Source organism: Electrophorus electricus, chromosome 4 (assembly GCF_041902795.1).
Source record: "Electrophorus electricus isolate QZ-2024a chromosome 4, ASM4190279v1, whole genome shotgun sequence".
In the NCBI taxonomy this organism is placed as follows: domain Eukaryota; kingdom Metazoa; phylum Chordata; class Actinopteri; order Gymnotiformes; family Gymnotidae; genus Electrophorus; species Electrophorus electricus.
The window spans coordinates 11,423,240-11,440,693 of NC_137500.1; the positions used below are offsets into that span (position 1 = coordinate 11,423,240).

The following is a 17,454-nucleotide window of genomic DNA, read 5'->3' on the forward strand; positions in this document are numbered from 1 at the left end:
CTGAATGTTTGCTGTCTAGCTGTGCTGTTTTATTGTTCACAATGTAGTTTGAGCATCTCTGCTGTCAAAAAGTTTCGCGTGTTAATCCAGATGTAAGCGGCTAACCGTGTTATTGAAAACAAAGCCAGCAGATCTCCGGTGGGGTGAGGTGACAATGCTTCTCATAACCTGTCAAAGACAGGACCTAAACTGTGTGTAGGTTTCGCATGTCCTAGATTAAACTCCAATTCCTGAAGCTGTATGTAACTCTCTATGTGGGTTTCCGCCCTTCTCATTTTTGGTGTATAAACTGTAGTAAAAACAAAGACCTGCGTGCAGGTTCGTTGTGCCTCAGGATAAATGCAGATTTTAAGCAGACTAAGGCTTATTTAGTGTCTTTCCTAGTAGTGTGTCTTTTAAACAGTTCATCCTGTCTTTTAAAAGGAGTTCATTTCCATGAGCTTGTGGAATTTGTTATACTTATACATTTTGAATTTTGCTGCCATGTTCTCTATTCTCAATTGTGTAAATGTTTCAGAATATTATCCAAAACTGTGACACAAACAGGCCTTCCCCATAAGATGAGCCTTCTTGATAAATATCACACTGTGGTCTAGTTTATGTGTGCTGGTTTATTTTGTACATGTAGCTCTCTTTCTCAGATAAATTGAGAAACAGTCACAATACTGCATGCTTGTGTGTGTGCGCACATACATACAAAGACAGATTTACTTCTTAAACTGCATGGAGCTCAACTTTGCTCTCCCACTCTAGCTGGCACCATTCTGCCATTTGGTCTAGTTCAGCCTAACGGCACCTAAAACAGGAGCCAAAAGAAAGGTGGGCAGAATAGCTTCCCGCTTCTCCACCTACAGTCCTATAGCGCGTCAGGAAATAGCAGAGCATTGTCCAGCTTTCCCTTTTGCTTTGTGTGCCGGGCTTCCGCAGAGATGTGCACGTCTACGTTCCACAGCCATGCAGAAGAATCACCTCAATCCACCTTTCTTTCCCTCTTTTATATAAGACCACTTCCTGTCATGCTATACTTGTAATCAGCATTGTTTTTTGTTGCTCGTCTCCATCATGTGACTGCCTTGATTACAGAGCATATTGAATGGAAAACTTGAGAATCATTTGCTGCTGAGGGAATGTTTCTCCTTGGCACACTTTTCTTCTCTTTAACTTCCTTTGCTTCAGGGTACATAGTAGTTTTGCTATGCAAGTTTGCAGCTGGAATGTAGACATTATGATGAGGCCTGCTTTCCACGTCTCTCGCGCTCTCTCTTTCTTATCCTTTCCATCTCTTCTCCCTGGCAAGCTCACAGGAAAGCCCCCATGCTGCTCCACACACCACAACCCAGACGAGAGGAACCATAAACAGGACGACGGCTCCCCCCACGTGCGCCTTGTGTCAGGGCGGAGTCCTAGACTGCTCTGCTCCACAGTGTTCCCTCATCTCCGTAACGCAAGACTTGCTTGCACACAGGGCTGAGTTTGGAACGGCAAGTCTCCGGAGAAGCAGCTGGCGGCAGCTCTGTGTAAAGAGGGCCTGATTTGAATAAAATCATGCGAGAGCCACTGCTGAGTCGCGTGCAGTCCCCCGCTGGTGTGAGAAGTTGTATTCCATCTCTCCACACAGCCACAGAGATGAAATAAGCGCACCCTCTCCCAACCGCCCTCTCCATCTCTCTGTCCTTGGTTTGAGCTGAGGTATTCATCGCAGTGCCACCCAGGGCAGCAGCAAACAAGTAAGTGCAGGGTTATGCGGCTCTTTAACTAATCTAAAACGACATTTGGAATACTGTTCTTTCATCTTGAGCCGCAGTAGCAGATGAGCAGATGTGGTCGTCACAGGGGTTGGGCCATGGGGATGTGTATCTGTGGAAGGGAGTGCTATTCTCTGAACACAACACTTAAAAAGCCGTTTGGCATTCAGGCTGTCTCTTACCAACAATGCAGCCACTGTGCAGATGCTCTCATCAGGGAGAGAAGTGCTTTGTAACTGGAAGTCCTGTGTTTATGAGCAACCTTCCTCCCAGTCAGAAGCATTCTTCCCTTATTTTCCTTGTACTTGATCTTCACTATGCTGTTCCAGCCACTGTTGCCTTCACAGATACAGGGGCTGGTGTTTTCACTGACTGGTGTTGCTCTGACAGATACAGGGGCTGGTGTTTTCACTGACTGGCTGTGCTTGATGTTGCTGCTGGGTGTTGCATAAAGGCAACATTATTGATAGCCCCTCAGTGTTGCACTTAACAATCGAAATGATTGATGATGCAAGAATGTACTTCCGTGCTTAAGATCAGTCTGAGTTACAACACCACTGTGGGCAGTGTGCATGAGGAGGCTTATAATGATATTTTAAAATTTCAGTATTTTCAGCCACGGTGTTAGATTTTGGGTAAGCACACGAGCTGTATTCAGGCTTAGGGCTGGCAGGATGAAGAGGATTGGAGCCATAAATCCGCAGACATATAGGTCATGAGATTAATAGGTTATTGTGGATCGAAGCGTTGGGAGCCATAGCCATTTTTCATCCTCGTAATTGGGAAGTGTCACACAACGACGTGCCGGTTTGGGGATGTTTGGTCAGGACATTGCGCTGTCCAAATCTCTCTCTCTCTCTCTCTCTCTCTCTCTCTCTCTCTCTCTCTCTCTCTCTCTCTCTCTCTCTCTGTGTGTGTGTGTGTGTGTGTGTGTGTGTGTGCCGGTGGGTGGGTGTCCGTGTCCGTGAGCACCTCTCCATTCGGCTTCGATGGTGAAAAATATCAGTGAGATTGATAGGCAGCCTAGAAGTTTGAAAAGACTGGAATTCTTTGCTGATCCCCACGCTGTCTGTGCCTAGCACGGAAATAGAAATGCGATGGATATCATCATAGCCTTACCATCAAGCCCATCGTCAAACGGTTGCTGTATGGTGATTTTGGAAGCCATTTCTCTTCATTTCTCTCGTCCTCGTCATCTCCGTGACAGTAGCTGACATGTCTCCAGCGTACACCAAGCGTTTCAGATCGAGAACCCGACAGCCCATGTTGCTTATCATTACGTACATGCTAACAATAAACGAGGCCCGACTGACGACTGAGACTATGAGCCTTGATTCCACCGTAATTGGCTATGTGTTTGCCTCTGGTTGTACGGTTAAGACTAATTAGGCTCAAGAGTAATAATTAAAACGATATAGCATGGCCCGTCAATACAGGAAATGTATTTAGCGATAGCAATTAGGGAATTTATCACCTGTAAAGATCCTATAATAGGCTACGTTTTCATTTTTTTATCTTCTAGTCTGCAGTATAGACGTATATGCATGTAAAATAGATTTTTCCAAAGGGGCCTTTTTATATAGACCGCGGTTAAGCGCTTAGCTGAGTTAGCGCTAAACCCTGCCGGAGCTTCCTCCCCATCCACGCACTCCACACGCAGCGACATTAAAGTTTCATGCGTAAGATGCACCTCATTGGGAGTCTCCTGCGTATTTACAGCTCAGCGAACGCGTCCACTAAAACCCTTCCAGGCCCCTATTAATCATTTAGCAGATCAGTGTTGAGAGAGAGAGAGAAAAAAATCGTTGCATTTCGCTAGTGAGGCAAGACGTGGCACATTGAGGACAAGAAAGTGGTGTCACTAATGTGTAAAATGTAAAAGTATCATATATCTTTATATCTTTTACAGTGTTTGGCAGTCTAGTTCTAGGATTCTTTTTTGAATGACCATATTTAGCCACAGTATTGCCTGTATGATGCTCTGTTATACGATTCAACGAGAATCCAGTGCCACATTAATAAAAGTGCCAATGAAAGTCTTTGCTGAGTGGCAGACAGTCTACCTCCTGCCTCCGTGTTAGCTTCAGGAGACACAAACCCAGGACAGCTTCTAAATCACTTTGCCTCGCAGTCCGCAGCTTTACTCTGAGTGTTAGCGACGTATATGACTGGATGTTCCCGCCGGAGCCTACCCGCAATTACACCCTGATAGAAAACACATTCATCTTGTAATAACATCTAGCGTGTGCTAATTGATGATGGGGTGAAGAAGGCTTTGGGTATTAATCGGTCATGTGCAGAACGAGGTGGGTGACGTGCAGTGAAATTACATTAGCATAGCCTTACATTTCTGGAGTCCAGGAGCTTGTGCTGCGATTGATGCGTTGGGTAAACTGCTGGCGGTAGCTCTCCACCCTCCCTGTGCCTGTGATTAAGAGGAGAGGGGGGCTTCTCGGGTGTCTTGCCCTCGCCTGCTCTCCCCAAGGTGGCCATCTCGTTGCAGCGAAGCCGCCAGAGAAATTGGCTCCACTCGGTGGAGCAGGACGGCGATAGCTGAAGCGCGAGAGTCAATTCCGTAAAAGAAGTCCGTCTGGGCTCCATTCTGGGATTGAATCGTCAATTTCCATTCGCGCCTGCTGTCCAGAATCATAAATGAGCAACTGTGTGTGGGGGGGGGCGTACGACCATGTGAGAGTGGGGCAAAGTGACCACCCATTGATGAAGTTGCAACTTGGAGGAGTCAGACGTGGAGCTGGGTAAAGCCTGTCCTCGTCTCTGGTTCGGCAGTGTGGGTGACGAATTCAGGTCGGTGTGTGCATGCTGTGTGATGCGGTTGGGCTGGGCCTGCACAATGATGTGCGCAGTGTGATGCAGCCAGGCTGGGCCTGCACGGTGGTGTGCGTTGTGGCTGTAAATATGGACAGAAGGCTGGTGAGATAAAAAGTTTGGAATGAGAGAGCGACTGGCAGCCTATGCCGCTATCTGAACTGTGCCGCACGGACGGGTGGTGGGCAAGAGATGCGAGAGGAACGGTGCCAACAAAAGCCTGCTTTGATGCTGCACAGGCCTGCCTAAGCTCTGACAAAATGTCACCTTGTACACTAGACATGAAAGCACAGTCATCAGAGGAGGAGGGGGGGAACATGTCTGTGCAGTGTGTATATGTCTGTGTGTGTGTGTGTGTGTGTGTGTGTGTGTGTGTGTGTGTGTTACAGTGTCCACAGAAAACTGAGCCATTCATCATTAGAAACACCCCTATTGCTTGTCAGAATTGTCTGTCAGATGTCAGATGGATGAAGACAGTTTGTGAGCTTATGAGAGTGCTAATTTCCCTTAACCTGAAAACCTTCTCACCCCAGACTACCGCCAGCTGCCATTGTGCCATACAGCAGGCAGTCCGGACAGCTAGTGGGTGGTGTGGATAATAGGCTGAGCCTTGAACCCCGCCAGACAGGTAGGCGTCCTGAGGTGATAGAAAATACCTCCTGGTTTCGCTAATACCAAGGTCCATTTTTTAAGTATTACAGTCAGCAGACGTGACCACAATACCAACAAAAGCTCAATGCTTGAGTGACCTCCACTTATCCTCCTAATGGAACTTCTAACTTGTAACGGATCAGAGAGCATTCATCTCGAGTAGGTGGCAGGGCCAAGGCCCACAGAGGGCCAGATGGGTCAGACAGGGGGTGGTGCTGGCCGGGCAGCAGCTGTCAGCAGTGAACTTGTAGGAGTGGTCCTTCCTGCATGCCTTGACTGACAGCTCCCTCATTACCCTGCTGATTTCAGACTTAGGATGGAGATCTGCAGATAAAGAGAGAAGGAGGGAGGAAACACAGAGAGAGCAGGAAACGGACAGCAGGAACCTCAGCGTTTCAGCAGCTGGGTTATAGCACGGAGGTTCTTAAAATCACAGCCGAGTATCAAGTGTCACTCGAAGCAGATGAATTTTGGTAAACGGTTCAGAGCAGATCACGAAGCACTTATTTATGGGTTAGATTATCGCTGGGGCCCCAAGTGGGCCCCACTCTAATATCCAGCTGTCCAGCAGAAATGTATGGGCCAGGTGCACTGAAGATAAATGCGGTCGTACAAAAAATTGCTGCCCTAAACAAAACGCATGACACGGCAATGATTGCAGCATAAGAGAAATGCGGCTGCATCTCTGCTGGTGTGGAATCACCAAGACTTTGCACCGTGTGACCCCATTGTTTTTGGAGGCGCTATTGTTAGCGTAGAGCACGACCCCAGAGTCCAGAAGTGCTGAGGAAGGGAAATCGCCATCGTCTTCATGCTCCACCGTGCAGACTGGGCGGGGGGTGGGTCTGTGGGGACAATTGCTGGCCAGTGAAAAAATGGCGGGCAACTTTCTCTTTGTTTACGCTGGTGACATTTCATGGAGAATGGCGTTTAGATGGCAGCCATGCTCAGTGCTGTCACGAAAAATAGCAGACGCACGCATGTTGATCTCGAAGATAAAGGTCAGCACTGTCTCTGTGGACCTAATCACCTCTTAGCCCCAGTCTCAATGAGTTGCTCTTCTCTTTGCACTGTTGTAATGAGCGCGCGGGAGAGAAAGAGAGCGACATGGAGTGTGTGCATCTGAATGTGCGTTAAGTTCCAGTGAAGCACCTGCCACAGTGGAGAAGCATTTGAGCCAGAGAACAGTGTTTCTGCTTGCCTCATTAGTTTTCAGTCCCTCTTGGCAGACTGTAGGAGGATGTATGTGTTGAGCATGCTCCCTGTTCATGAAGCACTGTTGCTCTGTTTTCTCTGTTCTCTCTCTCTCTCTCTGTTCTCTGTCTCTCTCTCTCTCTCTCTCTCTCTCTCTTTCTGTCTGTCCTCTGCTGGATAGGGCCCTCATTAGCTCTGAGGGGCCACAGGGATTAGATTAGCACTGGAGTTGGGCCATCATAGCCACATAATGGTGTTTATTTAGCCATTACCCAGACACCTCTTAGCTGTGGGACTTGGGGTCTCTGACTGCCTGCACAGAAGACTGATGGATGTGGAAGGACAGCCACTTGGCTTAATCCCACCATGTTAAAGTCTGTCTTGGGCATAGCCTTCCAAAACATGCATTACTCACTGTGAAAAGATCATTATATTCCTATACATGTGTGCTTGTATATGAAAGACTGGATTTAGGCATGGATTTATGACTACAACGCAAGGTCACACTTGAGTTAACTGCAAAGCACACAGTCAGGGATGAATTCTGCATAGCCCAGCAGGTGCCTGCACGCTGGCTGTTAGTCACTCACAACTTTCCTATTATCATACAGCCTGCTCCAAACGTGGCCATTCCCAGGCTCAGCCACCGCGCGAATCGCAACCGTTAGCCACACGGCCATGGGCTGCTGTATGCCGCTGGGAGATGAGGGGGGCAGCTGGCATGGAAGTGAAATGCACAGATTGCTCTCTGACCCCCTGACCCTCCTCCCCCACCCTCTCTGCCTAGGCTTGGCTCTCCCTAGTCTGACCCCAGACTCGCTCTCTCTCTCTCTCTCTCTCTCTCTCTCTCTCTCTCTCTCTCTCTCTCTCTCTCTCCTCTCTCTCTCTCTCTCTCTCTCTTGCTCTCTCTCTCTCCCTCTCTCTCTCCCTCTCCAGCCCTCACGGAACACTTCCATAGCCTGGGGTAGCATTTCGTTTTGCACACTGGGTGAGCTTGGTGACACTACCAAGGCATAGAGGTCCTGACCTTTGGGCTACCAGCAAGTAGGATGCAAGATCAGGATCACTAGGCGACAGAGCAACCTGCTGGTCATTGGAGCATTGTTCTTGGCGCATTGGAGCATTGTTCTTGTTCTTGCAAGGCAGTTGAAAAAGATCTGAAATGAGAGTGGTGCTGTAGAAGGCAGTGTCTCATCAGGAGTGGATCAGTATTCCCCTTGAATCTGTGGCAGCAAAGGCAGGAAACAGCTCCGCGTTGCCACCTTCTGCATGGCTCATTGGGCTTTATGAGCGCAGAGCGCAATCATTAAAGCCAATAAGGTGTGTAATAGATTTCTTCCATGACTTCTTAATTGTACGGAGTGTGTAGGGAAGTGTTTCGGAGAGGACTGAGTGGGAGCAAGGAGGAGTGCTCTCCCGGTGTGTAATCAGATTTTGTCAGGGCCAGTTGTAGCCAGTTGTAGCCCACACTTAAACAAAATGAAACACACACACACACACACACACACACACACACAAACCTTGTCAAAAGCAAGCTCATCTAGAATGCAGAGGCCTAGCAAGCTAAAATAGATTATCTCAGCATGCAGAAATGTGTGTGTGTGTGTGTGTGTGTGTGTGTGTGTGTGTGTGTGTGCGTGCGTGCGTGCGTGCGTGCGTGCATGTGTGTGTTGTGCGTGCATGTGTGTGTTGTGCTTCAGTACACAGCTGGTGCTGAGACTGGTAATATGGAAAGACCAGTAGAACTAGAAACAGTCACATGGGCTATCATCTCCAACCAAAATAAATAGGGCCTTCCATGAGGTAACAGGATGGGGCAAAAACAAGGCGCTTGTGCAGAGAATAATTGCACAGTAGTGCTCTCACACTCACACAGAGCTGGTGGATACACATACCTCCCTGATCAGACACATGATTGCATTCCTCACTCTGCCTCCTTATCCCTCTTTGCACATGAAGTATGTTTATATTAGTGCCCTAAAGACAAGGGCGGAGCTAAGTTGCTTGGATTCTGCAATTCTGTGTCCTTTGTAGGGTGAGTGTACTTGTGTGAGTGGCCCCTCTATGGGGAGTGAGCATTAGTAGCATCTGCCCCTCTGGCTCTCAATGCTGGCCTGGTTGCCTTGGCGAGCCCTTCTCCCCCTCAGTAAGTCAAATTGAAATAAATGAAGTGGCAGTCCCAGCAGCAGGGTAATTGTTCATATGGAAATTGGATTGCTGTTGTCACACAAGCTTTTCCAAAGCACCTCTGAAACCATTTTCCTTCTCTCCCCCTCAGCGATGGGGGGCTGCTCCAGCGTGGTTAACGAGTTTAATTTCTCGTTTCTATTGTCTACAAATAATGCAATGTCCATTATCTTTGTACGGTCTGCAAAAGCGTTGTTTGCCACTGCCCTCCTGCTGTGTTCTGCTCACCCCCTTTGTCATCTAGTGTCTCCACACTTTATCAGGGTTTAGCAGGCCACCAAAACATGACTGATTGGGGCAATCCATCAGATAGAGCTAGACTGATTGGCCAATTAGAGTCGACCCTTCTCCCGTCCTGTGGGAAATGGTTTAAGGCTAAAGATAATTTAATAGCTCTCCTCCTTGTGGGTGTGTGTGATGGCCTAATATGAAGTCTTCAGCTGTCATTATCAGGACAGCAATCTATAGGGTTGAAAGTGGCATCTGAATGCATTACTAGCCAATGGAAGAAGCATCCATTACGTTTTCAGCAGGAGATCTGATCGGTGCATTTGTGAATATTGAATTGATGTCCTCCTCATTTTTCATCATCATTCTTTTTACCAGCTTGACAAGCGAGCTTAACTTTGTTGTGCCTCCTCGGCTAGAAAACAAGCTTAAATTCAAAATGTTGCCATTTTAGTGTAAAAGTTTGAGCTTGTTTTTTGAAGAACCTCTTTGTCGATCCTGGGTCCTGTGGACTAATTTCCAGCCATTCCTGTGGTCTGGCTTCCCACAGCACCGTCAGTTGCTGTTTCATATCCTAAGACCAGGCTGTGTGAGCGCCGGAGTGAGCATGCACCGTTCAGTGCTGCAGTGCTGATCGCTTTGGATGTTTCACCAGAGTCAACTGCAGGGCGCGACCTAATCTGCCTGTTCCACATGAGAAATCCATAACCACAGAGACAGCTCGCTGGCCACAGGAGATGCAATCAAACGGTCTCCCACACCCACATACAAACGCACATTTGTCTATCTCTGCTTTGACTTTTGAGGCCTTCCACTTGAGCCAAGCTTATATGAAGCCTCTTTGGATTGAGCAGATTTCCTTCCTTTGGTAAAACGATCTGGCTGAGCTCTACAGAGTGGACATATATCTAGAGAGTCCAGACTGGATTGTATGGAGTCATGAGCAGGAATGAAAAAAAAATGGTTGTGTTAATAAAACATGCAGTCTTTTATTTAGTTCTGCATAGAAGAGAATTTTTAGAGAATGCAGTAGAAAAGACCAGATAAGCTCTTCAGGCAGTAAGTACACAACTGAATCTATCCTTAGCATTCTCTCTCTCTCTCTCTCTCTCTCTCTCTCTCTCTCTCTCTCTCTCTCCCTCTCTCTGACTGTCTTTCTCTGCCTGATTTCTGATTGATGTTGGAGTTTGCTTGTATTAATACACATTTCTTTCTTTCCCCCTTCTGCTCGGTCTCGCTCTCCACTTTCTCTCTGTCTGCTCACTTTCTCCTCGAGGTGTGCCTTGTGGTCTCCACACCCATTATAATTTAATGTCTCATGCTTTCTGGCAGGATCACTCCAGATGTGCCTGGCTCATTAGCACTCAGCTCATTTCATTATTATTTATCGGTACCAATTTTCAATGGCGCTAGCTTGAAGCTAATGTTCTAGCCCACAGCTAAATTTCGAAGTGGTCATTTGTTTCCAGGAGCTCTAGTGACGTTGATATACCCAGGTGTGAATAGTCTTAAGAAATATGGATGGCACCACTGAATGCAAACAGCACTGCTCAGTATTCCTGCTTTCTGATTGGATTGTGCAGAGCTCCGGTGTGACACCTGTGGCATTGTGCCAGTGTTGTGCTGGTTTTCCTGAAGCCTTTGATGGTGTGTGAGCTCCAGTCTCTGGAATTAGGAGTGTGAAAGAGTGATGAAAAGAGAGGAAAGCGTTCAGGGAGTGATGGCGTACTAGGGGAAAAAAGTTCAGGATTTTTATTCTTCACAGCATTCAGTGACCTACAACCCAACATCTAAGGGAAATTTGTACAGAAGCATATTTTGTTGGGCGAAGTGAGCGATTTGCATGAATAAGCAAATGATTCTTTGAAGTTATGCTCTGTATAGTACATGAGTGGAGATGAATTTTCTGTCACTCTAATCACAAGATGCTCTCTTCGGAGTTTCTGTCAGGAAAGAGTTCCTTGATTTATATTATAATAAAGAGGCTTTTGTCTCATCCATTTTTTCTTTAACAATGAAATACTGAGGTACTTCGAATGGGAGAAAATACATATTTTTCAGTAGGCTAACACAAATGTTCTTTAGCTGTGATCTATGTAAGTTTCTCTTTTAAAAAAATCAGTATTTTATGAGCAAATTTTGACAAATACAAAGTTCTGTAGTCTACAGTCCTGCTGGAGCCATTTTTGTTTAATTCACTGAAGCATAATACTAGTTCACTCCATCTTCATTACCTACAGCCCCGTAAATCAACACCCAGCCAATTAGCATCCTGTCACTGATTGCATTTTGGCGTTTAGTTGCTTGGAATGTTCTTTCCCCCAATCTGCATTGTGATTCTTGTTCTTTTCTATTGGGAGAGAGTTGATGGATTAAGGCTCATGTGTTCTTTTGTCTTGCATTAGCAACACAAGCGATGTGTCAGAGGTAATTGGATAACAGAAGACGCATACATAATTCTCAAGTGGAGTATGTACCAGTTATCTATACATCTGAAAGCTATTTGCATTGTGTCCAAGGAGCTTGGTATTGAGTTAGGGTGGCTGTCATAGGTTTTAACTCAAGCTCTCTCTACACACCAAGATCTGTCTTCTTAGATTAGTAAATGATCATTACTATCTCTTCACAGACAGCTGGGGCCTGAAACAAAGAGTGTTGGCCGTCTGTGTTAAGTTCAGCCTTCCTGACCCAGGGTTAAGGATAAATGGGAGATAAGTAGTTTTGCTTTGCAGCTTGATGAAACAGTAGGCAGGGAGTGTGATGTAGTGTCTGTTGGAGGTGTGTGACCTGGGGAAGTGCCTGCCTTTTCTACAGTGTTGGGGTCAAACATGCATGTCTTCCCTTCTGATTATTATCTACAAATAATGTGTGGCAGCTATGTGCAACACAAAAGCTTGACCTTTTGCATCTGTGACTATTACCAGTTTGATGTATGATCACTGCAGAATGGTTGCTCAGTTAAAATAACACTGTACCTATTGCAGGAAAGGGATTCAGCTCACTTGATGGGCATGCAAAAAGCAAACATGGAATTTTACTACCACAAAGCGCACAAAGAACATGTGCTAGTTTATATCATTGTTTCAAACTCAAGCACAAATTGTTTAAAATTGTTTCAGGGTCTGAATTAGAAAGGGCAGACACATTTACCCGGAGAAATGGAATTTAAAATAAATGAGCCTCATGCTCAGAAGGGGGAGGAAAAAAACTCAGATGAAGTTGGGCAATGAGGAGACCAGAGCTTTTATGGAAATCAGAGTGTGAGCTGAAATTAACCGAGCCCTTGGGGGTGAATGGATAATGAGCTGTGCACGTGGTGGGAGCTGCAGGGGAAGGCAGGTTAACACAACCTAACAGTCATCCATGCTCAGCCATGTGGGAGGCTCATCAGAACTGTCTATTTGACAAGTGTGCCTCTAGGTTTAGCCGTATGACGGGAATCAAGGGCAGAGACTCCACTACCGATTTCTCCAAAGCTCATGTGAATGTGTGTATGTGCATATGTGTACATGAAAATGCAGAATTGTAAATTTCTTGTGATTCAGGCAGATTTTCCTCTCAGTTGTGTGTGTGTGTGTGTGTGTGTGTGTGTGTGTGTGTGTGTGTGTGTGTGTGTGTGTGGCTGAGAGGCTTTGTGTTCGTGCTTAAGTTTGTCTGTGAGTTAAATTGCATTGCTGTCATTTATACATAATGAAATAAGCAACAGATGATTGGCTGTGCTTGAGCAGCTGTGACCAAACTAAGATAAACGTCCTCTGAGAGTGAGCGGGAGACAAGGGGGAAGGTAATTGCAGACCATCACTTTGTGTTCTGCTCAGATAGCTTAAAGTTCTAAAGTCTGCTGGGATGTCTTAATTATTGACTGGAACAACTTGTAGCTTGAATATGGTACTTAAAAGCCAAGTCCTTTTTGAAAGCAAACTTAATATATTAGTGTCTGTAACCATGGAAATGTCAACCATGGGTCTAATCATTCAGAAACATATTTTAGTGTTTATAGTCCCAATAGAAGCTGCTGGCTACCATCGACCTTAGAAATGCTTCCACTTGAATGCTTTCATAAGGGAATCACATGACTCTGGGCTGTATTTAGCTTCTGTAAACATTTATTTCTTTCATCTTCTGCTTTCTCTCTCTCCCTTTTTCTCTCTCCCTCCCTCGAATGTACAGAGATGGCGGGTTGGGTGCTGATGGTCCTGCTCGTGGTGTGTGTCTCCTCTGTCTCTTCTGAGGGGTCGGTTCTGGAGTTCCACACGGAGACGTGTATTAACAGTGTGGTGCAGGACCCTCTCACTGGCCGTGTTTACCTGGGTGCCATCAACGCCATCTACCAGCTCGATGCCTTCCTCAGTCTGGAGGCAAAAGCAGAGACAGGTCCCAAGAAGGATGCCCGCAGCTGCACGCCCCCCATGTCCACCTGCATGTCTGCGGACCTCAAGGATACGGACAACATCAACAAGCTCCTCCTGGTGCACTCGGCCAATGGATCGCTGATCGTGTGTGGGAGCGTGTACAGAGGCATCTGCTCACTGCTGGACCTCAGCGATGTGAGCAAGCAGATCTACTACAGTGACAACAAAGGTGAGCGCACGTACGCCGCCAGCATCGAGGAGAACGTGCCAGTCGTGGCTGTCATGGCCACATTCCAGTTCAAGGACACCCCTGAGAAGAAGCCATTCAGTGTCTTTCTGGTCGCAAAGGGCTATGGGAGCCAGGATAACCCCAAGCTCATCACCACACGTATCCTGGAGAACTACAAGGACTGGGTGGTGTTCGAGAACATCGTGGAGGCCTCTGGTGTGCAGACCATCCCATTCGTACCCAAGTACCAGCACCAGTTCCGCTTTGCCTTCAAAGACTCCGGCTTTGTGTACTTCCTATTCTCCCGCACGCAGGACAGCTCGGACAACAGGAACTTTTCCTTCGTGTCACGCCTTTGCGAACAAGACGAAGGCTACTACTCCTACACAGAGCTCCAGCTGAACTGCACTGCCAATGGTGTGCAATACAGCAAAGTCCAAGCTGCATACGTGACTGAACCAGGAAAGGAACTGGCCCGCGCTATGCTGAACTCCGGTCAGTTTGGGACTATTACAGTCTGGGATAAGGTGCTGTTTGTTGTGGCCAGTCCAGACGGTGAGAATGCCACAGACTCTGCTCTTTGCATGTATCCATTAAAGCGCATAAATGAGAGGGTGGCTGACATCCTCAAAGCTTGCTATACTCAATATGGGAAGATTGGAGGAAGAACAGCAGTGTACACCCCCTACATATCCAGCACAAACAACCCATGTACCAATCGACATAGTGTAAGTAATGACCATAGTGTAAGTAGCAGAGCAATGGCTTTGGCAGTAATGCCATTTAGTTTGTAGTACAGGGATGTCTCTACAGGTCTGTCCCACTCTGCAGAGTTGTAATTACAACCTAATTTAAAACCTGACCTTGCAAATCAAAGCCTTTATGAATAATGGTCCATACTGAGCAAGTGAATGTTGGAGCCAATTGTGCCAAGTTAGCTTTGGAAAACGGGTAAATTCTAGAGTGTTGTAGACCTCCAGAGATGGTGATTCCCTATTTTTAAGTGCATATTTGAGGACACTTCTGTAAAGGTTTAAACCTTTGTTATGGCTGCTAGGCTTCAGTGGATTTTCCAGAGATACTCCAGAGACTTAAAGACCCCCCCCCCCCCCCTTTGCTCCACCACAGAAGGAGATAGTGGACCAGAACCGGTGTGGAGCAGAGTTTCTCCGCTCTCCGTTGGCCAGCAAACCTGAGTTTGCCCTGCAGGCAGAGTCAGTGTTCAACCGGCAAGGTCGAGGTCATCTGACTGCGGTGGCCATCGATGTGGAGAATGACGACACTATAGCCTTCCTGGGGAACAGCCTCGGAGAGGTGTTGAAGGTATGCTTCAACAAGAGAGCAACAGTAGCAATGATGACCACGTCCTAGAGCCTTCACAAAAGCAATGCTCCTTAAGTGGTGGTTTGGCTAAAACAGTGGTCACTGACACTTTTCTACGAGATTTGCCTGCATGCTGAGTTCTCTTTTTGACTGTCTATAACACCTGGTCTGGGCAGAAGGTATTAATTAGCATGATCAGGTGTTGGAGCTCAACTCAGCTGGAAGGTTGGTTTTCAGGAAGAGAGTTAATGACCACTGAGTATGAGTGACAGTTGAGGTGCACTTTACATAAGTAACAAAATGGAGGTAATGGTGAAATATTATGCTTAGGGAGCATCTTAAATTTTAGTATGATTAAATGCTTTAAATGCTTTTATCTATGACTAAGAATTATGGTACTCAATAAACAGAAGAGGTGGCTGCAAAGCAGAATAATTCTGTTTTTGTTTAAGACATCTTGAGGTACCTGAAGATGCCTTTTTTCCCTCCTCTGTAAATGGTGTGCCTCATTCTTAACTTGGCTCCCATGCAACAGGGGAAAAATCAGTTTTGGCAGGTAAGGATTGTGTGTGGTAATTCTGTGGATCTGTCAGGCAGAAGAATGAAGTGTGAATTATAATTGTGTCTGTGCCCTATTGTAGAGCTGATGAACAGTTTGTTTCGCACACAAAGCTGGTGCATAGAGACTATTTCCAACTTTGCTTTACAGACTGCAGTAGTTTAGATAAGCAGGCTCAGGGTTATTCTGATCATAAATGAGATCTACAGATACTCTTTGAATATAGACACTGACTAGTTACATTAGATTTGTTTTTAGATTATGAGTCAGTGCCTACATGCAGCCTGTGGTTCCAGCCATGTGAAGCCTTCTCTACATGGGCTCTGTCCTTCATTAAGACTAGATCTCTGGCAGATTGAATGGAAAAGAGAAGCTTAGATTGGAATTGCTGGCATCTTCCTTTCACTTATCCAGGCCTTTCTGATGCCTGCCCTCATAATGAAGAGCACTGTAGGATATTTTTGGCATTCTAGAGCAAGGATCCTGGTGTTTGTGGTCATTAACCGGCTTGTAGGCCATTAGTTCGGGAGTGACATTTTGGCAGGTGTGTCTCAGGTGTGTGGGACGCCATGTGTGGGTTTTTACATAGCGGACATGGATGACGGATATCCCTTGTCCCGTGCTGCACTGCATAATTGTGATCTGCTCTGTGGCTATTGTTCTCCGACTGCGCAGGTTCATTTGTCAAGCAATCCAGAGGTGTACAACAGGGTTCCTGGTGACACCACAGGCGACCGTGTGAATAAGAACCTTTTCTTTGACAAGACCCAGAGCCACCTGTACATCACCACGGAGAAAAAGGTGCTGCACTGAAGTCATTCATCATGGCATTAAGGCTGTGTGTATTGGTGAAAGGGCTCATTTCTCTGCCTGGGGGTAACGTTTGATGTTGAAGGAATATGCTCTAACACCTACCATTGTGTACACCTCCGACTAATGCCACATGCATGGTTCCATAAAATATCCTAAAAATGGGGCATAGTTTAAATCTAGAGTCAGTCAAAGTTTTGTGGATTTATTTTGTCTTTTGCTGTTTCTGTGGGCATGTAGATTACAAAGGTGCCAGTGCAGTCCTGCCATCAGAAGACAGACTGCAAGTCATGTGTAGCCCAGAGAGATCCGTACTGTGGCTGGTGTGTCCTGGAGGGAAGGTGAAGCTTCTTTATGATCTTTATGATCTGTCTACTTTCTGTGTAATGTACAGAAATGGGCATTTCCTAGAGCTCCTAATTCAGTTACCTTTTTTAATTTGTCATAACAAAATAAAGAGTTTTAAATGCTCACCACAAACTTACATAACACATCTTTGTAACAAGTCCTTGAAGATTGATTAATAGCCACATAAAACCAGATTTCATATGGAAGGAATTTTGCTGGAGTGCCATCTGCATAAGAAGTTTGAATGGTTGGGGGCTCGGCTTGAAACTATACAGTGTAACAAGCTGAAAGCTTACAAGTGGCTGGATGGTTATACAAGTCCCAGGCACCAAAGGGCTTCTCCCTGCAACCTGGGACATTTAGCAGAATAAATCACTGCAGCACCGTAGCTGAGAGCTTGTGTATAACCATGATGATACGCTTACACTGCAAAAAAAAAAAAAAAAAAAACACCACCACCACACACACACATAAAACAACAAGGTTTCTTTAGCAAGTGAAAACATCTTAAGCATAGGCAATATATCTAATAGTTCGCATTGTGAGATTATTATAAATATGTAAAATTAGTCCAGTTATTTCTGGACATATTTTTAAGCCTAAATAATTTATGAAGTGAAATTTTCTTTGGATCCATTGTTGGATAACTACTTCCTTCAGGCAGTTTCTTCTTAAGAGAAAAACTATGTAATTTTATGAGTCTAACTTTCTTAAATTTTAATTTTTTCAGTTTAGTGTACACTTCATTAACATGCCAGTTGCATTGCTTTTTTTTTAACTATTTATAATTTAGCCACTTTTAACATACTAATTACAGATATACCCAACCAATTCAGTATAAGCACCTATCTTATAGGTAAACCTTTAATTATACAATTCCATTCACAATCAGTTGTCAGGACTGCTGTTGGCTAGATGTATTGGGCCATTATCAACTCAGTGATACAACTGTGGACCATAACTCCAGATGTAGTTCTACACCCATGTGTCACCTATTACCAA

At 45.7% G+C, this 17,454-nt stretch overlaps 1 protein-coding gene across 8 annotated transcripts in view; it reads left to right on the forward strand.

Moving 5' to 3' along the window:
• The window catches only part of plxnb2b (plexin b2b), a 94,259-nt gene that overhangs the window by 52,468 nt on the left and 24,337 nt on the right, over positions 1–17,454 (forward strand). For all 8 annotated transcript variants that reach the window (XM_035535967.2, XM_035535978.2, XM_035535975.2 and 5 more), the window contains 4 exons: positions 13,002–14,140; positions 14,541–14,735; positions 15,970–16,095; positions 16,345–16,445. In XM_035535967.2, the coding sequence (XP_035391860.2) occupies positions 13,004–14,140; positions 14,541–14,735; positions 15,970–16,095; positions 16,345–16,445 (1,559 nt within the window). In that variant the 5' untranslated portion in view covers positions 13,002–13,003. The remainder of the gene's footprint in view (positions 1–13,001; positions 14,141–14,540; positions 14,736–15,969; positions 16,096–16,344; positions 16,446–17,454) is intronic.